Below are 24,109 nucleotides of genomic sequence, written 5' to 3' on the forward strand. Positions count from 1 at the left end.
TGTTGACTTATTCCTCTTTTTAGATAGATTTAATGTCCCTTGTACAATGGATGATTTTGAAAGCATAGGAGTTAGGAGGTTTTTTAACGGGCATATTGAGAATGCGGAATGTGTATTGAAGCAAGAGGCATTTGACTTTGTGGTTCAGGAGATAACGGATTCCCGGGTCTGTGGAGTATATCCTATTGTTGATTACAAGAAGTTTCTAGATGGAAAGGAAGTAGCGGGATATGCCGAAGGGCTCAGGAGCGAAGAAAAAGAGTATCGCTCCATGATACACAAGAAACTGAAGTATTACCCGTTTGTAAAGGCAAAGACTGTTAATGGAGAGATACGCCTTGAGAATAGTGACGTAAGTGTTTATTCGTTTGTTCTACAGAAAGTTATGTTCAACACGATTGATGCTGGAAGATGGATCTGTAGGAGACTTGGAGTGCCCGAGAATGCATTTCAGTTTGCAGGGAACAAAGACAAAAGAGCTGTGACATTCCAAGAAGTCACTATTAGATGCTCATTCATGAGTCTCTACAAGCTTGCCGTGGAGCTGAATGAAGAAGCAAATTGTTTTGAATGGGAGGATTTTATTGTAGAAGGATACACTAGAGAGAGGATTGAGAATGAAAATAAAATGATAGAAAAAGAGATTCTCATGACTGTGGGGATCAGTTTTGAAGAGTGGAAGAAGGGACTTAAGGGCAAAGAAGACGAGGTGAAAGAAAGGTGTGAGAAAAACAGGAGGGAGGATCCAATGGGGTGGGAAAAGGTAAGGTCTTCAATAAAGATTTTTGATATCAAGAAATCAGCTGCAAAGAATCTGGGGGATTTGAAAGGAAACAGATTCAGTATAGCATTGAAAGGGTTTAGAGACCAGGGACTAGTAAAAAACTTGGAAAGAGGATTTCTAAATTACTTTGGACAGCAGAGATTTGGTAACAAGCTAAGAAACCATGAAATAGGATATGATATTCTGACAAGAAGATATGAAGAAGCTATAGACAAGATTATGAAGGGAGGAAAGTGCCATGAGCTCTACATAAGTGGAAAGTATGAAGAGGCGATGGGCCTTGGAGATAGTGTGGAGAAGTACATTCTGAAATGCAAATCCAAGGGAATGAAAGAAAAGGATATGGTTTATGGTCTGCGCAGAGAACTACGGATGTTGTATTTACATTCTTATCAAAGTCTAAAGTTCAATGAAGCAATAAACAGCCGAATGGAGCTTGGAACAGATGTTGTTGAAGGAGATATGGTCTATGTGAATGGAGACATAAAATCTGTGAAGGACCCTCTTGAGTTCAGCATATTCGATGTGGTTCTACCGCTAGAGAAATTTGACAACAAAATGTTGAAAGGAGGATACAGAAAGGTGGTAGAAAAGGCTGATGATGTCGTGATAAGCGATGCTAAGGATGGGATTGTAGTCAGATTTTCTCTTAACAGCTCGTGCTATGCCACAATGGCTTTGAGGGAAGTGATTGGAAATTCTGTGCTGAATAGAATAAGGATATAACATTTATTTATATATGATCCTCTTCTGATTCCTTCATAGTTTTCATTCTTTTTAAAATAATCAATTTCTTTACATACCAAGCATTACGGATAAAGAGTGGTTTATGTCTATCGTGGATTCTTCCCCAGTAATCATTAAACAATCTTTGAGTCCTGCTGGAGCTAAATAACCTCTTAAAGTTCCCGAGCTTCTCTTCTATCTCTGTACTGTTAAACCATGTAGCTTTTGATATTAGGGTTTTGAGATATGATTGGAGCCTCTCCTCTTTACCATAAAGGTCTTCCGGCTTTATATATTTGATTTCTTCTGGGAGAGTACTGTATGGTTCGCGTAGAATTTCGTTAAGATTCCTTATGGCTCTTAGCACATCAAAGTCTTTTTTGTAATTCATAATATAAATGTAAAGAAATACAGATATCTCCACTTCGGGAATATGAATGGTTTTGGTAAGGTCAAGCATGTAAAAGAAAGCCTTGAACTTTTCCTCAAGGTCTTCTGTAATCTCTAGCACAAAGATATCGCAAATCCTCTGAAGGTATTTGAAGAACATCTCATAGTCCCTTCTTAGATCCTCCCTGAAGCAAGCCTTGTTATTTTCAGCCTTCTCATCAAGGACCCCGGTCTCGCCATAGAATATCACAAGACGCCCATGACTGCGATTTTTTTGGAGCCTTACGTTTCTTTCTCCAAGAAACCTAAGTATTCTATACACAGGAATCAAGCCTGTACCTTCAAAACGTACAGGAGGAATGTTTAGGTTTGTTATGCCCAAATGGGTAAGCTTTATCCTTCTCCTCTCCTCATAAGGATATGTCATCATGGATTTGTAATAGTCCATATAGAGATATGTCTTGCCTTCTGCCTCCATTTCTATCCTTTTCGAGTAATATGTCAGTGCTCTAAGAGTTGGAGATACTAGTAGGAACCTCGGAAGGGTTTTCTTGGGGCCTTCTTTGATGGAATTGGCAAAGATATTGAAATACTTCAGGGATTTGATACACAGATGCTCCCTAATATCATTGAACAATATATAGAAGCCTAGCAATTCCATGTAATCAGGACCGTACTTTTTGAACAGGAGCTTTTTAAGCTTTGTATCGTTAGTCGAGCTGTCTAGAAGGATTGGCCTCTCTTCGTTTGAAAACTCTATTGTGTTCTTTGTGATGTGACCTTCCGAGCAGACGTAATCATTCCCGATAATCTCTAGAGGAGAGCCGCATGTTTCACAAAAGATCATCCCGAGCTCGCTGGGGTATTTTTATCTATGCCCTATTTCCCCCATGGAAAGGAGCGTCAAGATCAAGGGAGGATCTTTTAAGACCATGGGGTTGGACTACCGGCTTCTTCGGAACATTTCCTACGAAAACCCAACGCCAATTCAAAGAAAGACGATTCCACTGGTTCTTGAGAGAAGAAGTCTAATGGGAGTTGGAAGGACAGGGAGTGGAAAGACGCTATGTTATTTGATTCCAGCAGTGCAGCGAGCTATTGAAGGAGAAAGAACACTAGTAATTGTCCCCACAAAAGAGCTTACCACACAGGTTCGAAGAGTGCTGAAGAAGCTATCAAGAGGGATGGAAGATGTATGGAAATTCATTGAAATAAGTACTCCAGGGAATATCCAGAGCACAAATGCCGACCTTCTGGTAGTGGATGAGATAGATAGGATTCTTGAGGAGCCAAGCCTTAGGTCTGTGTTTGACAAGGTAAGTGAAGAGTTGACATGCCAGAAGATATTCTTCAGTGCAACACTTCCGGACCATCCATTGAATATGAAAGTAGTTGAGATTGAAGCGAAGATTAATGAAACCGTCGAGCATTTTTTCTTTTATGTTCCAAGCGAGAGCAAAGAGGCGGCTCTCCTCCAAATATTGGACAAGTCAAAAAAGACGATTGTGTTTGTTGCAACGAAGTATGCTGTCGAGCTTCTTCTCGAGATTCTTAACAAAAACAACTTTGAGTCACATGGAATTTATTCTTCAATGGATGATGAGGCAAGAAGATCTAATTTCAGAGATTTCAATGCCTCCAAGACTGGGATCCTTGTTGTAACCGATGTTGCAGCACGGGGATTAGATATTCCATGCCTTGATACAGTTGTGAATTATGACCTGTGCGATGAAAGGACATTCCTGCACAGGGTTGGGCGGGTCCGAGGAATGGGTGTTCAATACAGTTTTGTTACATACACAGATGTATTTCATTTTTTTAATATTCAGGAGACGTATCTTCCGAATGTAGAGATAGGAACGATTCCTCAAGAATATCTGGATGTCTATGACTTCAAAGAATTTGAGCACCTAAGGTCGGTTGCAAACAGAGGGCATCAAAAATGCCTTGAATTTAGAAGGAAGGTCAGTGTCCCTGCAGAGTATAAGGACAGGATAAAACTATTCAAGACACACTCCATGTTTGAGCACAGAGAAACACTTCTTGACAAGTTGAAGAAGATGAACAACGGGAAGACTACATGCGAAAGAGAAAAAGAAAAGCCTGAGAACAAGGAATACAGAGATCAAGGGTTTATACCCTATACTCGTAAGGATTCTAGAATCCATTCGTCTGCATTTGGGGTAGCAAAGGATGATTATATCAGGGAAAGAAAGGAAAAGTTTTCTTTCTCTGTGATGAGAAGAAAAACAATGAAGAAAAAAACAATGCAAACAAATAAAAAATAAACGAACTTTATTGATGATTAAGCCGTAGTATTTTTTGATTCTAAGAGCCCTAAGGAGATGGGGCAGAGAATCGTGGTTCCGAGGCTCTTAAAGCAGGCCTTATAGCTCAATGGTTAGAGTGTCGGCCTACGGAGCCGAAGGTTGAGGGTTCGAGTCCCTCTGAGGTCGTGTATATTTTATCGCTCTTTCTCAGAGCATTTCCCATGTTTCTTTTCCTTGGCTTTTTCTTTGCTGCCAGTGAACCTAAGGCCTTGTTTCTGTACTTATTCTGTACTTCATCTTCTAGTGACTCCCACATCTCCGCAAACATACGTACATTTTCTTCAGGTGATACTGTCATGTCGCCACATATATCAAAGATTTCATTCACAAAGGAAAGATAGCCAGAGTATTCCCATCGATATGTAGGCCCGGCTTTGATGTATTTTTTCAGTTTCTTTAAATTATCTTTATCATAGGGTATGGGACTTTCCTCCGATGCTACTGCCAACTCACTAGCATCTTCCAAAGACTTGTTGCATTTTTCTACATACGTACTCTTCTCTTCATCTTGCATTTCATTCCATGTCTTCACAAGAGCTTTTGCGAGGTCCACATGGCTTGTATACTCGTGCTTGTTGTTTCGAAAAAACTCTCTAGCAAAAACTGAGTAGGGAGATCTCTGCTTTGTAGGCATTTCATATAAAGTCTTGGCCTCTCTTTCCATGCTCATTTTGGGGGCATATAACACCAAAAAATACTTCGTGAAAAGTACAAATAACAAAGCCTAGTAAATAGAGCCCATTTAATGCCTATCTTCCAACCAGACCCGCTTTCATATTCTTTTCTTCAGCGATCTTGTTATACACCGCCTTCTCATCATCGCTAAGCTCTTTCCATCGCTTTGCAACAGCAGATGTAGTCTCCATCATTGTAAAGTTAGGATTCTCCTCAGAAACAGCTTTGCGTATAACTTTGAAGAACTCGTTATATCCAGTTACTTTTTTAACACCCTTTTTCTTCTTTCCTGCCGCTTCCTCATCAGCTGCAACCTTCTCAAGATAGTCATGATACTCTGCGCTTTTCTTATACTCCTCAACCTTCGCTTGGTACAGTTCTCTCTCCTTGTTTGATATTTTATTGTATTCTTCTCTTTCCTCATCAGTTAGTTTCTTCCACATCTCAGAAATCGATCTTCCTTGTTCCGCAACCGGTAGTTTACTCAACTCCTCATTCTTTTTCCTTTGTTCCTGTCCAAAAATAAAATACCCAGACATGGGCTTCTTTGGTGCATTTGGATCCTTGCGCCTTTTTACCATTGCTTTACTTCTTGGCTTTTTGTTCTTCTCAGTTACCATTATAATGATGGGGGTAGAAGAAATGGCTTATAAAAATTTAATAGAGGCAAAGCACATGCCATGGGAGCACATTAGTTATAATCCTGCTACACATAACTTGTTTAATAGATCCACCCATTCAGTAGCTACAGTATGTCATTCTCGGGCTTGAGTTTCTCCTTAACAATCTCAAGCAATTTCCTTACCTCTGTAATCATTGCATGTGTTGTGATATATTCCTCTATGGTTTTATGAGCCTCATTGAAGTCTCTTTCAAGTGCATCGCATATTTCCCTTTCATCTCCATCAACATCAAGATCTAAAGGTGATCCTTCAATGGCGTAACAGAGAAAGGCGCAAAAGTTGTATATGTTTTCCTTAAAACTCAAAAACACTTTGGCAGCTAGTCCGTACTTCCCAAGTTCTATGTACACATCTGCAATATCTCTCATCACTTTCCTCTTATGATGCTTCCAATTGCTTCCACAGTAGCATTCAGCAACTTTCTGTAGACATTCTAGGCATCCATTAAGATCCCCCTCTTTCTTCAATATCTCAGATGCCCTTTGAAAGCTTATAGCTGCTAGACTCTCCCGTCCACATTGCTTAGAATACATCCCAGATCTCTTGTATGCTGCAATCGACTTCTTAGGATGTTCGTCTTCACATATCTGTGCTATCTTTTCATACACTTGCGATGCCTGGTACCTTCCATACTCTCCCTCCTCCATCTCATAGGTTTTTGCCGCCTCCTCATAATACCTTACCCTTTCAGACAAATCCTCTTCCATGTTCCCCACCTCCATAAATATCTCTGCAGATGCATCGTAGTCTGGTGATGAAAACAAACTGAGTGGAAACGTTCCTTTTGTCCTCAATTTCTCTGCCTCCTTAAGCTTCCTGTTTTTGGATTCAGCATCCATGGGCCCTTGATTCATAATGTTTTTAAGTACTTCCACTTGTTTTGATCCTGAAAGGTATCTTGTCCAAAGCTTTATTTAAATAAACATCTATCTATCCGTGAAGTCTCAATGCGAGGAAAATGGCTTCCTGCTGAGATTGTATACTAATATACCCATAATACTTATACCCAGCCCAGCATAGTTCAGATTGCTTAGGATGATATCTTTTGTTATTATTGCATAGAAAATGATAATTAGTTCCTTAACAATCCCTGCAACACTCAGAAACACAACGCCCGTTTCCGAGACAAGTGAAAACTCTGCACATAGCAGCATAAACGACAGGGTTCCGCATAGTAAGATGTACCCAAAGTTCCTTAAGGCAGCATCAAATGTATTGAAGAACCTTGAAGTTACTATCTCCATAAGACCCTCGACATGCAAGGAGATAAGAAGAAGAAGGAATGATATGGGAAGGCAAAGATCCCTCATGGTAACAAAGACTCCTTCTTTTCTGACCTCTTGGTTTCTAATAAGGTATTGAACAAATGCCCACCTGAACCCAGCCATTAGAGAGGCAAGCGAGATTGTTCCAAAGCCAATGATGTCGAAGCTTGTGTTCTTTATCGACGTGAGAAACACACCCACGCCTATGGTAAATATCGTCAGGAAAAACGTTATCGATGGATTCTCAATTCCAAGTGCAAATCCAAACAAGAGGATGAACACCGGGGAAGAGGATTTCACCATTGTGTAAAATGCAAGGGTTGTAAACCTCAAGGATATCGACGAAAGCCCTATGTCTGTTGCGCCTGCAAGTGCACATGGGAAGGACGGTCCAAAGTAGTTGGGCTTTGGGGCTTTCTCCCTCTGCAGCCTTAAGGCCGTGGATGCCCCAAGGAAATGAATCAAGTTTTGCAGGGATGCTTTGAACAAAGGAAAGCTGAAATTATATGTCTTTCTGGAAAGCAGAAACGAAGTCAGATATCCTAAACTTAGCGACAGGATATAGTACATAAGTACCAACCCCAGCACCCTGATTCTGTTCATGTCTTCTTGAATGTATTTTGTTTTGGACAGGTTTTTCTTCACAATGTTTCAAGCCATTGTTCAATCGCATTGTCTCATCTGGAACGAATAATTTCTGTTTTCTATAAATATGTTTTTTTCCACGAGCCCTACCTCTCAAGCCAATCGGCTTTGATCAAGTGTAGTATCTGTTCTTGCCAGTGTAAGAACTGGCATTATCCGCAAGGATAAATTCTTGAATTTTTGGATGTCAGATTGAGGTAGTTGGGCTTGAGCGCTTGCGTTTCGGCTTCTCTGCCGAGGATCTGTAGGTTTCTTGGGCTGTAGAGCCTAATGAGGATCCATTTTCTTTTAAAGTTTGTTATTCTATTTCTTTTCAGTCAAAGATCCCTTGAGCTCTGAGTATGAGATATGCGGAAGTTATTATAGGACCGCCTGGGAGTGGAAAATCCACCTATGTCATGAGCAAGAAGGCATGGCTTTCACATAGAAACCCGTATATAATAAACCTTGACCCAGGGAACTGCAATGACAAGGAGTTTGATTATTCGATATGCTCCATTTCACCATCCTTAATGTATCAGGAAAGACACAACGTCGGGCCTAATATGTCTACAAAGTGTATTTTGGAAGAATTCTATACAAGAATCGACGAATTCTTTCAAGAAAACATTGAGGGCACGGATCATTACATTTTGCTTGACTTTCCAGGACAGGTGGAATTCTTCATATCCAGTGACATTCCCAATAGTATAATTGGATATCTTAAGAGTAATGGATATTCTGTGGTCGTTGTCAATCTTGTTGATCTTGTTTTCTTTTCGAACGACCATTCATTGATTTCATCGTATTTTATTTCCACACTATGTTTGTGTCTTCTTGAGTCAGCCCAGATTAATGTGATCAGTAAATGTGACAACTGGAAAAAGCTTGGATTGAAATATTCTCTGGAAGATATTGCATCATTGGAGTGCTTAGAGGAGATGGAAAAGAAAAAGAAGATACATGAGGAAATGGCTTCATTTGTTCTGAACCAAGGGTTGTTGGCCTATGAAGTCCTGGATTATGACAATCCCGACTCTGTCCTGAACCTTCAGGTCGCCATAGACAAAGCAAGCGGATTGTTTTTCGAGGACGATTACTTTGCCACAGAAAAAATAACAAGGATTTCTTCAAAAGATGATGTGTTTTCAAGATACAGACCAGAGTAAAATTACAATAATATCCCTTCATCTCGGAATATTTGAAAACACGAGAGTGATACCCTTCTCCAAAGCTACGGAGTAAGGATGATTCCTAACTCTGCCATTTGGAGGTATAAAAAGAGCTCCAAGGAAACATGGCCTTGATGGGATCGTGTGCCATGGAGTCATACATTTTCAACTAAAACCTCTTATCAAAGCCGTCTACACAGAAGCTTAATTGATCAACAAACGAATTTTTTTCCCGTGCACTTATTTGCTAGGTAAAAGGAGAGGAAAGCTTTTATTGGTGGTGGGTAAGAAGATATAATATTCACTAGGAAGTTACGCATGGAGGGTGTGGAATGTGGCGCCGATTTCCAAGCTGGAAAAAAGCAGGACGGCACCAGTTTGTCTGTAACAGTGCCTAGAAAGATAACAAAGGATTCCAGATTTTGTAAGATTTGCTACTCATTAACAAACCCAATAAACATGAAGGATGATTTGATCTCCCCTTGTAACTGTAAGGGATCTATAGGCCTTGTCCACGGTGTATGTCTGAAGATGTGGAGGTACAGGGGCAAAAGAATCAAAGACATAAGAAAATGTGAACAGTGCTCTTCATTCTACAAGCTGGACAATGAAATAGTTCCCCATAGGATTGTTGTTTCACTCGCAACAGTTATCATCTTGCTTCTAATATATCTAGTATCAACCATTTTGTTTAAGTCGTTGATCGATGCATTTATCATAATAATAAGGGATTTTTTCTTTGCAGATGTCCATACGTTGGTAGATCTTGAGATGGGAAGGGGACTTGAATATGTCTTTCTCCAAAAGCAGTCTCCTCTGGAATATAAGTTTATAGAGACGAATGGATTTGTATATCTTTTTATTATGGTTCTACTCTACCAAGTCTTTTCAAAGATAAGCTTCTTTTCTATATTCAATTACATGTTCACATTCTGGAGACTGAACCAGTTTGATTTTGCACTAGATAAGGTTCTGTTTGGGTTCATGTCTATGTATTATATGAGGAAGGCGTATAATGATATCTACAGCAGAGTTGACTCTGGACTCATATTCTTTCTAAATTATAAATAGCAGAATAAATACTTTCAAGTGTTTATCCCGAGTCAGATGTTATTTAAGATATTGACTTTTATGCCGTCTAGGGCATACTTTGAATCCCCGATGTTTGTGTTGATTGAGACTTTATACTTTGCTCTTCTCCCGGTGGTAACTGTAGCTTCTCACATATTCATAAACGACTTGACAAGGCATGGCCACATACCAGAAGGAATGACAAAGAACAACTACCAGTATTTCTACGCATATGGTGTGATTCTATCACTCTTGTTGCCAGTCAAGAACATTTACCCTTTTCACCTTGGACGTAGGTTCATAGAAACTAAGGTTCTTAAATATTCCGACAGAAGCAAGATGAATCTTCTTCAGTTCATCCATGGGCTGGTGTATTATACATTTGTCTGCATGCATCTTAGAGACAAGGCTATTTCCAACAAAGGTGTCTTTATGCTTCTCAATGCTCTTCAGTCAGTTTCTCATTACTTTGTCTTTATTCGGAAGACAGCTGGATATTCCCATTATGTCGTTGAGGTGGTGATATATGCATTCATTTATTGCGAGGTAGGGACGATTCAGATGCTTTTCAACCTTTTATATGTTTTGTCCTTTGTACTCTCGACTATCAGAAACAGAAGGATCTTACGAGAGAAGCCCAGGGAGAATATTTTCTAAAAGAATCCATCCCTGCAATGGATTTTAACCTTCTTGATGAAAGACTAGAGGGGAAAACCGAAGTAGGCCTGCTATCCACTGAGGAATATAAGTATATGGTAAAGGATGTTTATGATCATATAAAAACAAAGCATCCACAAGTAGACACTTTTTTACTTAATGGAGAAGGTATGCTCTGTCCTTTGAAAACTAAAACTTTTCAGTTTTTTATCCTTCTTGGGGTGTGCTGCCCTCTTCATTCTTTCGAAGACTTTATAAGTATATCATCTCATATGTCTCAAGAAGACACAAGCCTTCTGAAGGGGGAGAAGAGGAATGTAATATATGATTCAACATATGGAAGGCGCTCATCAGAGAACGAGATGTCAGGAGACATTCTTGTGGTAACAAAGAACCAGATGTTTTATGAATACTATTTCTACAAATACAATGCGGAATCTTTCTATAATCTAGAAAGGCGAGATAGAATGGAGTATCTTTCATCTAAGTGCAACAAAGGAAGGAGGATTCGAGACCTTCAGATATTTGCAATAATATTTACGTCAAGGGCCTACGAGGAGTTGGCAAGGTCTATCCGGAGGGCACTTGTTTCTAGACGCAAAAACGCATATCTCCTATTTCTAAAAGACCTTTCCTATGAAAGGATGATAACCATAGAGGGGACTGAGTGCATTGTGGTGGTGGATTGCCCTTTCTTTGAATGCACACTTGATCTACACATTCCTGTTGTAACCCCCTTTGAAGTCGAATACGCATTTTCTGGAGAGTGGAAAAGATTCGACAAGAACTCGTTTTCTGTCAGTTTGGAATCCAAGAGCGACTGCACAGAGGTTGATCATATCGGAAAAGCAGGAAGGATTCTACTGAGATCAGAAGGGCAAAATGTCCCTTACTGTTATGGAGAAGAGAACATGGATATTCATAGTGGGGATAGTGGAATTCCATGCAAATATGACAATGAGGGAACGTAAGGCATGACCTTTTCATGGACTATATCCTTCATTGAACAATAGAAGTAGACCTCGACACAGGTGCAGAGGCATAGAACCATATATCAGCAGCATCCCTCGATCCTGCGGTCTCCATGGATATGGATACGTTCTTGTAATGCAGCTTAAAACAAGAGCTTCATTATTTTTTAATCAAAGACTTGATCAAACGGAGAATACTTACAATCATCATTGATGGGACAGATTCCTTGTTTCCCTTCTTCTTTGAAGCCTTCTTAGGATTGGCCATGAACACTAGATATTTGACGCCAAAATATATCAGGTCGATTGCCAACAATCCGACAGATATGGACATTAGAATTACATAAAGGTTGTTTTTAAAGTTGTTTTTGCCCCCAATGTAGATGTATGAGTTTGCAAGTACAAAATCATATGCAGACTTCTTATTTTTTAGAATGTTGTAAGCCTCTGTCAGGAGTGCAACAGCGTCCTCCCTTTTCTCAATCCCTGGAATAGGGCTTGGATGCTTCATCATCTTTTGATACAGCTTCTTTATACTGGCAATGGATGCATTCTCGGAGACGCCAAAAACCTCATAGTATGTACTGTACTTGGTATTCTTATGAAGCCTATTGATTGCCATGATTATCGAGTTCAGATCTTCTGGAATTGCCACTACAAATGCTACAAAGATAGGAAGATACTTCATCAGGGTGCAAACAAAAATCAAGGAATTTGTTCCAAGCCCTCAAAAATGGGCGGAATGATTTATGAAGGAAAAGGAACAGATATGGAGTACGAGGAGGTGTTCGATAGTCTGGTGAAAGACTTAGAAGAAGATGTTCTATCACTGCAGCTCACAAATTTCAGTGATGTAAATCACACTCATGAAACGAATGGGAAATGCTCGATGAGTGTCAGGGATTTGGACGAGTGCACAGAAAGCGTACAGGTAAAAAATATCGAGTATAATAGTCAGAAATACATCTTCATGAGATCGATTAATGATGACGCACAACCTTCATTAATATTCATCAGCGTGGATGGAGATGAAAGAGGACGCAAAAGAGGGATGCTAGTAACGTCTTTTTGTGGTATCCTCAAATTGATTGCTACTTTTGATTATCAGGCTGCCAACAGTGTGGCGGCCAAGATCTTCAAGGTTCTTGAGGAGTACTCCTGTGAGGAGGAGGAGGAGTAAAAGAAGATTCTTAGAGACGATCATGATTAAATCTATGATATTTATGTGTCCTCGGTTCTATTGATTTAAGTTTTTATGAGGATAACGTCATCCGCTCTTTCAATAGATATGTAACGGGAAGCTGTAATGTGAGATTTAATGAATACGCGAAGAGTATCCTTAAAGCAGACATTTTATGTATTCAAGAAGCAGGGGGAAATGAAAGCTTGTTGAGCGAGTTTCATTCACTTAAAGACTACATCACATTCACAAGTGCAAATAGGAGGAACAGTGTAAGCTGGAGTTTTAACAATGGCATCGAAGAGCTATATTGTAGAGGGATTATTCATTCGCCATTTTCAGAGGAAGAAAGATTATTATTACTGATCATGGGAAGTTCAAGATCTTGAACCTATACCTTCCGTTTTTCGATGAAGGCTCCAAGAAGGACGAGTCTGAAGTGATCAGGTTCTATGATATAGTTGGGCATTTATCAGAAAACATGAAGATGCAGCCGTATGTGGAGGTTTCAACGGAATCTGCTCAATTATTGATCATTATCAGTTCTATGATGAACTCTTGTGCATACAACATAAGAAAGGTGGGAAGAAAGAAAAGGAAAAGTAGATTCTACATAGAACGTCTGAATCTTATACATGCTGGAACACAGTGTTCACCATGTGCCCTCACGGCTTAGGCATAGGAATAGACCACGTCCTCATTCCATTTGGACTTTCTCACAGACCTAGAGGCTATAACATACACTCTGAAATCTATGGGTGTGATCACTGCCCAGTATATGGAAATGGACTTTGATATTTAGATGATGAGATAATATTCTAAGCAAGAGAAAAATAATATCCTTGACTTCTTTGGCCATGATGAGAAGATGGTAATTTACCTTTAAATGACTTTTCTTATGTTTGCTCCCACTATGTTCAGATGGTTTCCATTAATCTTCCACAAGGAGCATTTAGATAACAGTACAATGGTCCCCACCTTTAATCCAAACTCATCTACTACAGCCAAGGGACAAGACCCACATATTGATCCACTTTCATCCACAAGTTCTAGACAGGCGGTGTCGGCTCCAAATACACTTAACTTTTTGATAATCCCTGCAAACACATTCTCGATCTTATATTTTTTGCAACATTTTATCTTGTCTATACCTATTTCCACCTGGTTTTCTTTCTTTACCTGGGCCAGTGCATCAAAGTCAAGCTTCATTATGTGGAATGATATAGGAACTTGAGAGGACGTAAGCTCATGGCAATCATCCTTTGTATCTTCCTCAGAATCCGGAGTCTCTTCGAGATTTTCTTGAACAAACGGATCTGGAGGAACTTCATTGGACAATCCCTTTGACGTTGCATTGCTGATGGGAAGATCATTTGTATTCACTGTAGAGCCTATTTGCCTCTCCTCTTTTGCTTGTGTGCTTCTGAGTTCTGAGATGAGCTCATCCATATGCAGGGTAGTGAGAGATATCCAAAGAAAACTTGAAGAAGCTTTAATGTTACTTTAGTAGTGATTGGTCAAAGAGGAATAATCCCATGCCATCGTCCCCACACCTAACGCAGTTGACATATAGATCATTGAATTCTGAAATGGACTTCACCTGCTCAGCAATAAAATCCTCAAAGAATTCGACAATAGATCCATCCCCAGCCTTTGCAGCTATTTCAGAGACGGTCAGTATATTGTTAAGCACGGTTTGTTCAAATTCCTTACTGGCCTTAAGAATGTCGCTTGTCTTCTCATACCTTTTAATGTCTGGGGCTTCTATGGTCCGGAACTCAATATTCAGACTTCTCATATTCATGAAGTTAATGATCCGCTGGGCATGCTCGTTTTCGTCGAGACTACTTTCTTTGAAAAACCTTTCTAGTCCCTTAAGACAGACATTGGGATTCCCAAAGTGAGCGGCACATGCTGCATAGAAATAAAATGCATTGTACTCCAGCAACAGTTGGGAGGAAAGAAGCAACCCTGCTTCTGCCTTCCATTCGTCAGTTAAAGCTTGGTTGGATTCTGGATCCATTATGGAAATAAACAAAGATGTTATTAAGAAGTGTTTCACACCAATTCTAAAACTGATGGTTTGTAGTAGAAATATTTACCGAAAGAGGAACCCTGATGAAGCAGAGATATACTTTTTTAGACATCCGAGCGACGGTCAACGAGCTGCGACCTAGATTGGTAGGGAAATTCATCCAGAACTTTTATACAACGTCGCAGAGAATCATCTACATAAAGTTTAGTAACAAGGACATTCTTCTTGTTGAGCCCGGGGTTAGGATTCACTTGACACAAGAACATGATATGGACATCTCCCACTTCTGTAAGATTCTACGAAGGAAAGCCCGAAGAGACAAGGTTGTTGATATATACCAGTGTGGATTTGATCGTGTTGTTGTTCTGGAGCTTGGAAGACAGAAGATTGTGTTTGAATTCTTCTCTGGAGGAAATATTTTGATTGTAGAAGACGGGAAGATATCGGAAATATTCCGAATTGTCAAGGACCTAGATATTGTCAAAGGGTCTGAATATGTATTTAATAATGTTGATTTTGACCTGAGTATTGACGCCTTTGTTAAGAACGATTTAAAGGACTTCCTTCCTCTAGACCATCTTTTGGTTGATAAAGTCTTAGGTGAGCTGGGCTCAAGAATAAAGGCCAATCCTATGGACATGAAGAAGTCTGCGGAGAATGGAATTCCAATTAAGGAGGATGTGAAAAATGTCTTTGAGGAGTTTATGAAGGAATTTAAAAAGAAAATGGAGGATATTCAAGGATATGGGGGTGTGATTATTGAGAAAGGCAAACCGTCGAACCTCATTCCCTTCAAGATTGATGGAGCGAGGGACTTTTCGACATTTAATGATGCCGCAGAGTTTTTCTTTCAGAACAGGAAGAAGTTTGGGAGGAATGATAGAGAATCAAAGGTGGACAAGGTGAGAAAAAGGCAAGAGAATTATATGAAGGAAATGGAGCAAGAGAGACAGTCTTATAGAAAGAAGGCTGAGTTATTAGAAGAAAATGCGGACTTTGTAAACAAAATACTGGATATTTTCAAGATTGTTAAGAAAAATAAGGTGAGGTGGACTGATTTTGAAAAGTTCCGGGAGCAGGAGAATAAGAAGGGAAACGAGATTTCAAAGGCTATTGTAAAGACTGACTTTATATCCCACACTTGCACGATAGCTTTGGAAGGTGAAGAGATTCAAATTGATTTCGAAACCTCTTTGTTTAGTAATATAAGCAGGTTTTATCAGAAAAATAAAAAACTTGAAGAAAAGATTAAGAAGACCAGAGATAGCCTTGAGGAGGTACTGAAGAAAGTGGCACCTAAAGTAGAAACAAAAAAGGTTACACGTGCTCTGTATTGGTTTGAGAAGTTCCACTTCTTCTTTTCTTCTGATGGAATACTTGTGATAGGAGGAAAGAATGCACAGCAGAATGAAATTCTTGTCAAGAAACATCTAGAACCTACTGACCTATATTTTCATGGAGACATGCATGGAAGCTCGAGTATTATTGTCAAGAAGCCCACCCAAAAGACAATAGAAGAGGCGGCATCGATGGCCTTATGCATGTCGAAGTGTTGGGAAGCTAATGTTGTTTCTCCTGTCTGGTATGTGTATGGGGAGCAGGTTAGTAAGACTGCGCCTTCTGGAGAGTATTTGACGAAAGGGTCTTTTATGATAAAGGGAAAGAAGAATTATGTAGAATGCCACAAGATTGAATATGGATTAGGATTGCTATTCAAGGTTTTGAAAGAGATTGAGGAAGAGATAGAGGATATGAATATTGATGAGAAGGAAAACCACAAGTTTGTGAGTGATCCTGAAGGGATGGAGATAGTCCATTCGATGCCTGTGTGTGGGCCCTGGAGCGTGATATCCACATACAAATACAAGGTCAGGCTTGTTCCTGGCAGAGAAAAGAAAGGCAAGCTAATTCAGGAGATATCGAAAAGGTTTATTGGGCAGGCACCGGATAATGAGAAGAGCTATGTGAGAAGTATATCTGTGGAAGAGTACATAAATGTTATGTTTGGGAATGTCAGGATAGGAAAGTGATATCTAATTAAAGGTTATAAATAATGTTTTTACATGCCCTTGCAAAGCAGAAGAAGGGATATAGTTAGTACGAAGTCCTTTAAAAGCTTTTAAACAAAACACCAAGGGCAAAACATTCATGTTTCTAATGACGCGTGAATACCTATCCTCTGGGACATTTTTATTGTAATTTTTCGTTGTATAAATTTTTTTCTGATGGGTATTGTGAATGGGAGAGCATGAGATAAGAAGGAAACGCTTACTTAGAAGAAAGAAGGAGGTCTCTAGAGAATCGATAAAGGCTGGGGGGTGTAAGATGGAAAAAGAACAGGACCATGGCAAGGTAGTTTTGATTGGAAGATGGTTGGAGAAGTTGAAAGAGCTTGGGCTGAATGGAGAGGAGAACGTTATTACAAGAAAGAAAGATGCTGACGAGGAAGCTAGAGTTTCTGAAAAGGATAGGGAGGAAACAACGGAGGATAAAGGTGGCCTGAATGAGGAGAGGAAGGAAAAGATTCGGCAGTTTGGAGGTGTATCACATTTGGAATTCAAAGGATTAAGTTTAAACTTCCATCTTTATCTTCCGAAATCTCTCCAAAAGCTGTCTCGGATATTCCGAGTCTTAGAGACGATTCAACGTTTTAATAGTGCAAGAAACTTAACAACGATTTTCATAAAGTCTCTAGGATGCATAGAAAATCTTGTCAAACAGCGAGTAGTTGTTGGGGATATTGAGAGAATGTATTACATAGCACCAGATCTTTTCAGGTTCAAAAAAATAAGTATTCATCACGACGGAAAGGAGGTTGATACTTTTGTTATTTATGTTAGTGGAGAAACAAAGGAATTCAATGAGAGGCTTGAGGAATATGTCAAGAAGTGCCATCTAGAGTTTCTCAACGAAAATGGATATGTTTATAATGGAAATAGGTTCCACCCTGAATTTAATTTCGAAGAGGTGCCTCTGCCCCGAAAACCTTTATTTCCTGAGGATATCAAGGAAGAGACCATAGAAAAGGAGGTTTGTGTTCCAACGAAAAGAAATGTAGATATCGTAGAATCAGCCAAGAAGAGGGCATCCACAATACTAGAAAGGATAAGAGAGAAGGAAAGACTAAGAAGGGAGGAATTTATGAATAAGTCCAAGGAAGAGGAGGATAATGTGCTGCTGAGTAACAGAATAAAGATGTTACTTAGGTCTGAGAACAGGCGCGCAATCCCGGTTAACAAGGTGGTAGATTTGTTGAAGATATTTGATGGCGTAAATACAATTAATAGGATTATAAAATGGGATTCCTCCCTGTTTTACATAAGAAACATGAGGGGAGTAGAATACCTTGTTTCAAAGGAGTAGTGGCATGAGCGGATAAATAAACATCTAGATTCCCCTTCTTTGTATTTTTAATGCAAGCTTAGGCACACTAGGGCTGAATGGGTTGTGAAATGTCTTTTAATTACTCCGAAAATCGCGAGCTGGCCAATGTCTTTTTCTTCTACCATATGATTTTAAAGAATGATATACAACTTGGTTAGAGAGCTAAGCCATTCTGGAAAAGGAGCTGAACAAAAGATTCCTATTTTCCATTGGAATTCTCGGCAGATTTATTTCTATGGTGGCCATGCACCCAGATAGGCTTCCAGTGCTGGGTAACCTTCTGCCTTTTGCTTTATTTATTTTTAGAGCAAATATCTTTCTTTCTAGTTTCCTTTGGAGAATCCCTAGGACCTCAAGGCTGCCTGGGTTTTTCATCAGGGTGACAGTTGATGTTTGTTTTTAGGGCATCTCCTAGAATTAATTATATTTAAGCGTATATAGAGAATACAGAATCGATCTGTGAGTCAATTTAAGAGCAGGAAGGAATTTAACTTCATACTCGGCCCAAGCCCTTAGTTGCTACTGGGAAGTATTCAGTCAGTTACTATTCCTACTGAACTCTGCCTTGGGATATATATTTTATATGCATAAATATCCTTATACCAATGTCACCAGAGGAAATTCTTCATATTGCATATGAAGAGTTGGTTGAAGTAGAGCCCATGACATCAATACCAGAGTTATGCTTAATGGACAAAACCTACCCTCCGATGATGCCCTTAGATGTGGTAAGAATCCCCCTGTATGCTGCCTTACTTCTGAAGAAATCGAACATGTGCAAAATAAGACTTCCATCGTACCTACAATTAGAGAGTCTTAAGGCAATAATGGATACAGAAGTGGAAAAAATCGATGAATATTCACACATCCATCCTTATTTTTTTCCTCTTGCAGGCGAGCTTCTGGAGTGCTGCTATAACACTGAGAACATAGAAGAGAGTAAAGTGATGATTGAGAAGATCAGGGAGATAAGGCTTGCAAAAACACTCAAGGGTATCAAATGCTTGGATGGAAGGGCCTTGAACATGAATAATATAACATTATTTGAATTCAACGAAGTCAAGGAACTTATACTTGGGTCTGCAGAGGTTGGACGGAAGATCGAGGGCCTATCCAAAAGCCAATGAGAGAAGGGAGATGCATTACAAACGGACAAAGGATCAGAAACCTGTTTCATGGAAGAAATCGGTTTAGTGCTTTATCTGAGATGAAACAAGTAGGTTATATATAACTACTTTTTCCAGAATCAGAAGTTATGAGATTTCAGAAGTATCTTAAGCGAAATGTATATGCACCATACAAATACAATTATTTGGACTACGAGAACCTAAGAGAAAGATTCAGAAAAGAAGAGTTTACCTCCAATGATGAGGATGAATTCATCATAGAGCTGGATGCCGACATAAAGAGGGTCTTTGGATTTGTTGAGTCTAAGCATTCCGAGTTTGTCCAAAGGCTGAAGGCGGTGGAGAAAAAGCCATCCAAAGAAGCAAAGATCAAAATAAAGGAGATGACTGAGGAGATGCACCATTTTGCAGAGTTTATAAGGATAAACGTTATAGGATTCAAAAAACTTCTAAAAAGGCATGATAAGCATACTAGATACAAGCTTCTTTCTTCCTACAAGCCTATGCTGAAGAGTAGGATTAGGTCTATTGAAGACCTTGACGACTTGATATATAAATCAAGCAAAGTTTCTCTCAAAGCTACAGAGGTAAAGAGGAAAAAATCTGAGAGTAATTGTACGTTTATAAGGAGAACCGATAAGTATTGGGTCCATAAGGAAAACATTGTGCCGGTGAAATTCTATATCACCCAGCACCTTCCAATATATGTCTTTTCAAAGGACAATAAAGAAAAAAGTCCATATAGTTCATGGGACAGGGAGTCGCACGATACTTGCATATCATCTGTATACTTCGACAATGTGACATTTGATCTTTATGGAGAGAGGCTTAAAAAGCTGCATCACTCGGAGGCCATTAGGATAAGATGGTATACTTCTAAAATTCCAGATGTTGTGTTTGTCGAGAGAAAAAGACATGAAGATGGATGGACAGGCGAATCTAGTAAAAAGCTAAGGTTCATGATAAGTGAAAGCCAAGTCCTTAAGTACATTAATGGGGAAAATGTGTGGGATGATGTAAAGAAGTTGAATGGGGATGAGGATGTAAGGGCACTGTACGAAGAAGTTCAAACATCTATTGTCAATAAGGGACTAAGGCCTGTTGTCAGGACGTTTTACAGAAGAAACGCATTCCAAATTCCAAACGACTCCAGTGTTAGAATAAGCCTCGATACAGATCTATGCATGATAAAAGAGTGTAGTGATGCTGAAATAACTAATCCAGCCCATCCCATCAAGAGATGGAGGAGAAATGATGTGAACTGCGAATTTCCTTTCAAAAATATTCCAAAGAACGAAATAATAAGGTTCCCTCATGCAATACTCGAGATCAAAACACAGAGTCTTGATGAGACAAAGCCCAAGTGGATTGAAGAGCTTATTAACGGCCCACTAGTAGAGCATGTACATAAGTTTTCCAAGTACTTGCATGGATGTGCTGCTTTGTATCCATTTATTCAGGACATTCCTTACTGGCTCCCGCAGGTGTCTGTTGATATAAGAAAGGACCCATTCCAACCCGATGTAGACAAGAAATCCTTTGAGGATACGGTTCTGGTTGACATTCCCGCTGATAGTGACCCTAGCAACAGTGAGAAGCTCAGCCCTATAGAGGTCCATGGAAAGAGAATATCCATTCCTGTTCGTGTAGAACCAAAGGTATTCTTCGCCAACGAAAGGACCTTCTTGTCTTGGGTTCAATTTGCAATTTTCCTAGGGGGGATAGGGAGTGCCCTTTTAGGGCTTGGGGATGAAAAGGCCAGTTTTTCAGGGCTAGTTTTGATCTTTGTGGCAGTGATCTTTTCCTTCTACTCTCTATATTTATATCTATGGAGAGCCAGCATGATAAGAAGGAGAGAACCAGGGCCATACGATGACATATATGGACCTGCCGTCCTTGTATGCGTATTCTTGGTTGCAATGGGACTTTCAGTTTTCTTTAAGTTCCCGTTGAAAAGGTTCTGAAGTGAAATAAAGCAAGTTTATTGATACTTTGTTCAGAGACGAAGGCCCTACACTGTCGATGGATGCCACTTACTTTCTTTTAGTGTTTTACACAAAAAAGTCCATACTAGAGCTCTGAAGAAATCTCTTAGAATTATTGAGGCACTCAAGAAGCCATTCAAGAGTAAGCCTTTCTTCAGCCTTAAGGCTTTCCATCATCTCCTTCAGCTTGTTATTATACTCCATTACATTTATGACATCTTCCTCGAGTTTCTTAAGTTTGCCTTCTAATTCTTTGTTAATTTCTTCTATTGATTCCATGAAAGGGTAACCAGGACCAAGTTTATTTATTAGCAAGGCCTGCATAGTAGGAGCTTCGCTTGTCATCAAACATTCTCTTGAAGTATTCCTCCAGAAACAGGCATATCTTCCTAGTGTCGTCTTTACTAGTCTCAACATATTTTTCATAATAAACAACCGCTTCGGTATACATCTTCATGTTCTTGTAAGCATCCCCGATATACAGATACCCGTCAGGATCATTCAGCTCTATAACATTTTTGAAGCATCCAATGGCATCATCCATTCTATTAAGATTCATATAGCATTGCCCTAGGGTTGTCCAGACAACAGGGTCGTTATTCTTACACTCCAGTGCCTTTTTAATGAAGAAAAGGGCATATTCATACATGGTCATTGTTACATAGGCCTGCCCAATACTGTACCAAGCCCTGTAGTCCATAGGACACATTTTCAAGGCAACATTATAAGAGCTTACAGCTTTTTCCATGCTTTTCATCTCAAGGTATTCATGCCCAATAAGCGTATGAACTATGGAAGAGGAAGGATTCAGTTTCACACACAGTCTGAAGTACTCAATGGCCTTTTCATGCTCTTTCTTCATGGAATAATAATTTGCTATGCAACACATAGTTTCAGACCTATACTTGTTTATGTTCAAGGTGTTTTCTGCAAGAAGAATGACCCTACTATCATTTTTTATATACAAAGCATTCGAATATAAATCTATGTAGTCCAGGTCATAATAAAAGGAATTCCTTGTTACCTTCTCAAATATCTCAATGCATCCATCAAAGTCCTTTTGATGATATAGAACAGCCCCGGCCAGATTCGGATACTTCATGTTGACGCAGAGGCCATCAGAAGATTTCATCCACTTACTTCCGCGCCCTTCATCTTCTGATATCATAGCAGGGCTCCAAGCCTTCTTGATCATCTTTGTACAGAATAAATACATAAAGAAGAAGTCACTTAATCCACCAACAATGTTAATCGACTCGATAATCTCTGGAGTTGCAAGCTCTGCAAGATCCGAGTATGCCTCCCAGAACCATGGGTTTATCACAACAACGTCAGACAGGATACGGAAATCCCTCTTTACCTTACCCTCGATGTAGAGCAGAAATTCGTCCTTTTCACATCCACACCAATGAATTTTTACGGGTTTGTTAAGATGAATAAGTAGGTTTATGTTTCTTATAAAGTTGATCCTTTGGGAACAGCATGCACAAAACACAATCTCTTCGAGGTGGAGAAGGCTGGTCTTACAAAGAAGAGAAGCATATGCCTTCCTATATTCCTTTAAATTCTGATATGTCAATGAAAGATATTCCCTTGAAGACAATGTTACTGAGATTTCGTCAGATGTTATCCCGACCTTCGATAGAAAGTCAACTGTTTTATGTAAGTTACGTGTGAAGAACTCGGCCATCATCAAGGCTCAGAGGGCCAAAAATTTGTCGTCTAATAAATAGGCTTGGAATTGCTCCCTGATGGATTTGGAAGAGATGCGAATTTCCCGGAAGAAAGTGATCAATATTGTTTTTGTCGGACATGTTGATGCAGGAAAATCGACGATATGCGGGCAGATCCTTGTGCAAATGGGATTAGTGGATCCAAGAACGTTGGAAAAGTACAAGCAGATGTCCAGAGAGCAGAATAGGGAGAGTTGGTATTTGAGCTGGTGCTTAGATATCAATCCCGAAGAAAGAGAAAGGGGAAAGACAACCGAGGTTGGGACGGCATCTTTTGAGTTACCCCATAGAAGGATAAACATATTGGATGCACCTGGACATAACCAGTTTGTATTTGAGATGATAAATGGTGCTAACCGTGCAGATGTGGGAGTACTGGTGATATCGGCAAGGATAAATGAGTTTGAGGCAGGCTTCGAAAAAGGTGGGCAGACCAGAGAGCATATCTTTCTCCTAAAGGCTGGAAGTGTCCAAAGATTGATTGTATTAGTTAATAAGATGGACGATTCGAGTGTGGAGTGGAGCAAGAAGAGATTTGATGAAATAAAGGATAAGGTTGGATCCTTTGTTAAAAGGATGTTTCCATCACCTGTATTTATTCCCGTCAGTGGGTTTACCGGAGAATATATCAAGGAGAAAGGAACGTGTTCATGGTACGATGGAGACTCTTTTCTCTCTGAGTTGGACAAGATAAGTATTCCAAGAAGGTTTGATGCACCACTAGCTATTACTGTGACGGAGAAGGTGAAGGTTATGGGATCTATGGTTCTATTCGGAAAAATTGAATGTGGAAAAGTAGTACCTGGAATGCCAGTAAAGATTTTGCCGCAGAACACAAGAAATGTCATTTTGTCTATAATGGATGAAGAGGAAGTTGAGATTGAAGAAGGTGAGCCTGGGGATGTGGTGAAATTAAAGTTGAAGGAGGAGGCCGATGATGTGTTAGTTGGGAGCAAGATACTTGATACCGACAGCACGGACTACAAGTCTACTCAGGAATTTACCTGTGGATTAAATATACTTGATAGTGATACGATCATAAGCTCTGGTTACACATGTATCCTTCACGTAGGAATTGTCACTGTCCAATGCAAGATAAAGGAGATAAGGGACATTAACAATAAGAAAATCAGATTTTGCCGCCATGGGAGTAGGGTCCTTGCCAAGATTGTTACCCCGTCACCTATCTGCGTTTTCTACGGTAGCAGAGATGAGGAGGAGAGACAAAGGTTTGCATTGAGGCTGGAAAGTAAAACCATAGCAGTTGGTGTAATAAGAGCCATAAAAGAATAAAATACTTCTACCTAAAATGTCCCA

At 39.6% G+C, this 24,109-nt stretch overlaps 22 protein-coding genes and 2 non-coding genes across 24 annotated transcripts; 15 read left to right on the top strand and 9 right to left on the bottom strand.

The window, feature by feature from the left end:
* Window positions 1-46: 46 nt before the first annotated feature.
* EROM_061200 (pseudouridine synthase-like protein) lies at window positions 47-1,510 on the top strand (the record flags this gene model as incomplete). Its single annotated transcript, XM_009266434.1, has 1 exon — window positions 47-1,510. One exon carries the CDS (start codon window positions 47-49, stop codon window positions 1,508-1,510), a length of 1,464 nt encoding a protein of 487 aa, XP_009264709.1.
* Window positions 1,511-1,517: 7 nt separating this feature from the next.
* On the bottom strand, window positions 1,518-2,747 carry EROM_061210 (hypothetical protein; the record flags this gene model as incomplete). The annotated part of the gene is made up of 1 exon (XM_009266435.1): window positions 1,518-2,747. The coding sequence occupies one exon, from the start codon at window positions 2,745-2,747 to the stop codon at window positions 1,518-1,520; it is 1,230 nt and encodes a 409-aa protein (XP_009264710.1).
* Window positions 2,748-2,790: 43 nt separating this feature from the next.
* Window positions 2,791-4,188, top strand: EROM_061220 (DEAD box ATP-dependent RNA helicase; the record flags this gene model as incomplete). Its single annotated transcript, XM_009266436.1, has 1 exon — window positions 2,791-4,188. One exon carries the CDS (start codon window positions 2,791-2,793, stop codon window positions 4,186-4,188), a length of 1,398 nt encoding a protein of 465 aa, XP_009264711.1.
* A 95-nt stretch (window positions 4,189-4,283) lies between these two features.
* On the top strand, window positions 4,284-4,356 carry EROM_061240. Its single transcript has one exon. It is a non-coding gene; the product is annotated as a tRNA-Arg (tRNA).
* On the bottom strand, window positions 4,295-4,900 carry EROM_061230 (hypothetical protein; the record flags this gene model as incomplete). The annotated part of the gene is made up of 1 exon (XM_009266437.1): window positions 4,295-4,900. The coding sequence occupies one exon, from the start codon at window positions 4,898-4,900 to the stop codon at window positions 4,295-4,297; it is 606 nt and encodes a 201-aa protein (XP_009264712.1).
* A 79-nt stretch (window positions 4,901-4,979) lies between these two features.
* On the bottom strand, window positions 4,980-5,525 carry EROM_061250 (high mobility group protein; the record flags this gene model as incomplete). The annotated part of the gene is made up of 1 exon (XM_009266438.1): window positions 4,980-5,525. The coding sequence occupies one exon, from the start codon at window positions 5,523-5,525 to the stop codon at window positions 4,980-4,982; it is 546 nt and encodes a 181-aa protein (XP_009264713.1).
* Window positions 5,526-5,650: 125 nt separating this feature from the next.
* Window positions 5,651-6,427, bottom strand: EROM_061260 (hypothetical protein; the record flags this gene model as incomplete). Its single annotated transcript, XM_009266439.1, has 1 exon — window positions 5,651-6,427. The coding sequence occupies one exon, from the start codon at window positions 6,425-6,427 to the stop codon at window positions 5,651-5,653; it is 777 nt and encodes a 258-aa protein (XP_009264714.1).
* A 105-nt stretch (window positions 6,428-6,532) lies between these two features.
* Window positions 6,533-7,456, bottom strand: EROM_061270 (putative membrane protein; the record flags this gene model as incomplete). The annotated part of the gene is made up of 1 exon (XM_009266440.1): window positions 6,533-7,456. The coding sequence occupies one exon, from the start codon at window positions 7,454-7,456 to the stop codon at window positions 6,533-6,535; it is 924 nt and encodes a 307-aa protein (XP_009264715.1).
* Window positions 7,457-7,586: 130 nt separating this feature from the next.
* EROM_061280 lies at window positions 7,587-7,724 on the top strand. Its single transcript, XR_657238.1, has one exon. It is a non-coding gene; the product is annotated as a U2 snRNA (small nuclear RNA).
* A 115-nt stretch (window positions 7,725-7,839) lies between these two features.
* EROM_061290 (putative ATP binding protein) lies at window positions 7,840-8,646 on the top strand (the record flags this gene model as incomplete). Its single annotated transcript, XM_009266441.1, has 1 exon — window positions 7,840-8,646. One exon carries the CDS (start codon window positions 7,840-7,842, stop codon window positions 8,644-8,646), a length of 807 nt encoding a protein of 268 aa, XP_009264716.1.
* A 321-nt stretch (window positions 8,647-8,967) lies between these two features.
* EROM_061300 (hypothetical protein) lies at window positions 8,968-9,720 on the top strand (the record flags this gene model as incomplete). Its single annotated transcript, XM_009266442.1, has 1 exon — window positions 8,968-9,720. One exon carries the CDS (start codon window positions 8,968-8,970, stop codon window positions 9,718-9,720), a length of 753 nt encoding a protein of 250 aa, XP_009264717.1.
* Window positions 9,721-9,810: 90 nt separating this feature from the next.
* Window positions 9,811-10,377, top strand: EROM_061310 (hypothetical protein; the record flags this gene model as incomplete). Its single annotated transcript, XM_009266443.1, has 1 exon — window positions 9,811-10,377. One exon carries the CDS (start codon window positions 9,811-9,813, stop codon window positions 10,375-10,377), a length of 567 nt encoding a protein of 188 aa, XP_009264718.1.
* A 17-nt stretch (window positions 10,378-10,394) lies between these two features.
* On the top strand, window positions 10,395-11,348 carry EROM_061320 (diphthamide synthase subunit DPH2; the record flags this gene model as incomplete). Its single annotated transcript, XM_009266444.1, has 1 exon — window positions 10,395-11,348. One exon carries the CDS (start codon window positions 10,395-10,397, stop codon window positions 11,346-11,348), a length of 954 nt encoding a protein of 317 aa, XP_009264719.1.
* A 160-nt stretch (window positions 11,349-11,508) lies between these two features.
* EROM_061330 (hypothetical protein) lies at window positions 11,509-12,036 on the bottom strand (the record flags this gene model as incomplete). Its single annotated transcript, XM_009266445.1, has 1 exon — window positions 11,509-12,036. One exon carries the CDS (start codon window positions 12,034-12,036, stop codon window positions 11,509-11,511), a length of 528 nt encoding a protein of 175 aa, XP_009264720.1.
* Window positions 12,037-12,081: 45 nt separating this feature from the next.
* Window positions 12,082-12,528, top strand: EROM_061340 (hypothetical protein; the record flags this gene model as incomplete). The annotated part of the gene is made up of 1 exon (XM_009266446.1): window positions 12,082-12,528. The coding sequence occupies one exon, from the start codon at window positions 12,082-12,084 to the stop codon at window positions 12,526-12,528; it is 447 nt and encodes a 148-aa protein (XP_009264721.1).
* Window positions 12,529-12,896: 368 nt separating this feature from the next.
* EROM_061345 (exodeoxyribonuclease III) lies at window positions 12,897-12,917 on the top strand (the record flags this gene model as incomplete). Its single annotated transcript, XM_009266447.1, has 1 exon — window positions 12,897-12,917. The coding sequence occupies one exon, from the start codon at window positions 12,897-12,899 to the stop codon at window positions 12,915-12,917; it is 21 nt and encodes a 6-aa protein (XP_009264722.1).
* Window positions 12,918-13,410: 493 nt separating this feature from the next.
* Window positions 13,411-13,977, bottom strand: EROM_061350 (hypothetical protein; the record flags this gene model as incomplete). The annotated part of the gene is made up of 1 exon (XM_009266448.1): window positions 13,411-13,977. The coding sequence occupies one exon, from the start codon at window positions 13,975-13,977 to the stop codon at window positions 13,411-13,413; it is 567 nt and encodes a 188-aa protein (XP_009264723.1).
* A 49-nt stretch (window positions 13,978-14,026) lies between these two features.
* EROM_061360 (soma ferritin) lies at window positions 14,027-14,551 on the bottom strand (the record flags this gene model as incomplete). The annotated part of the gene is made up of 1 exon (XM_009266449.1): window positions 14,027-14,551. The coding sequence occupies one exon, from the start codon at window positions 14,549-14,551 to the stop codon at window positions 14,027-14,029; it is 525 nt and encodes a 174-aa protein (XP_009264724.1).
* A 95-nt stretch (window positions 14,552-14,646) lies between these two features.
* EROM_061370 (putative RNA-binding protein) lies at window positions 14,647-16,593 on the top strand (the record flags this gene model as incomplete). Its single annotated transcript, XM_009266450.1, has 1 exon — window positions 14,647-16,593. The coding sequence occupies one exon, from the start codon at window positions 14,647-14,649 to the stop codon at window positions 16,591-16,593; it is 1,947 nt and encodes a 648-aa protein (XP_009264725.1).
* Window positions 16,594-16,801: 208 nt separating this feature from the next.
* Window positions 16,802-17,926, top strand: EROM_061380 (hypothetical protein; the record flags this gene model as incomplete). The annotated part of the gene is made up of 1 exon (XM_009266451.1): window positions 16,802-17,926. The coding sequence occupies one exon, from the start codon at window positions 16,802-16,804 to the stop codon at window positions 17,924-17,926; it is 1,125 nt and encodes a 374-aa protein (XP_009264726.1).
* A 626-nt stretch (window positions 17,927-18,552) lies between these two features.
* On the top strand, window positions 18,553-19,074 carry EROM_061390 (hypothetical protein; the record flags this gene model as incomplete). Its single annotated transcript, XM_009266452.1, has 1 exon — window positions 18,553-19,074. One exon carries the CDS (start codon window positions 18,553-18,555, stop codon window positions 19,072-19,074), a length of 522 nt encoding a protein of 173 aa, XP_009264727.1.
* A 128-nt stretch (window positions 19,075-19,202) lies between these two features.
* EROM_061400 (putative polyphosphate synthetase Vtc4) lies at window positions 19,203-21,038 on the top strand (the record flags this gene model as incomplete). Its single annotated transcript, XM_009266453.1, has 1 exon — window positions 19,203-21,038. One exon carries the CDS (start codon window positions 19,203-19,205, stop codon window positions 21,036-21,038), a length of 1,836 nt encoding a protein of 611 aa, XP_009264728.1.
* A 322-nt stretch (window positions 21,039-21,360) lies between these two features.
* Window positions 21,361-22,752, bottom strand: EROM_061410 (cell division control Cdc23-like protein; the record flags this gene model as incomplete). Its single annotated transcript, XM_009266454.1, has 1 exon — window positions 21,361-22,752. One exon carries the CDS (start codon window positions 22,750-22,752, stop codon window positions 21,361-21,363), a length of 1,392 nt encoding a protein of 463 aa, XP_009264729.1.
* A 58-nt stretch (window positions 22,753-22,810) lies between these two features.
* EROM_061420 (translation elongation factor 1-alpha) lies at window positions 22,811-24,085 on the top strand (the record flags this gene model as incomplete). Its single annotated transcript, XM_009266455.1, has 1 exon — window positions 22,811-24,085. One exon carries the CDS (start codon window positions 22,811-22,813, stop codon window positions 24,083-24,085), a length of 1,275 nt encoding a protein of 424 aa, XP_009264730.1.
* Window positions 24,086-24,109: the final 24 nt, after the last annotated feature.

The sequence above is a fragment of the Encephalitozoon romaleae genome, chromosome VI (genome assembly GCF_000280035.1).
Source record: "Encephalitozoon romaleae SJ-2008 chromosome VI, complete sequence".
NCBI classification, from domain to species: Eukaryota; Fungi; Microsporidia; family Unikaryonidae; genus Encephalitozoon; species Encephalitozoon romaleae.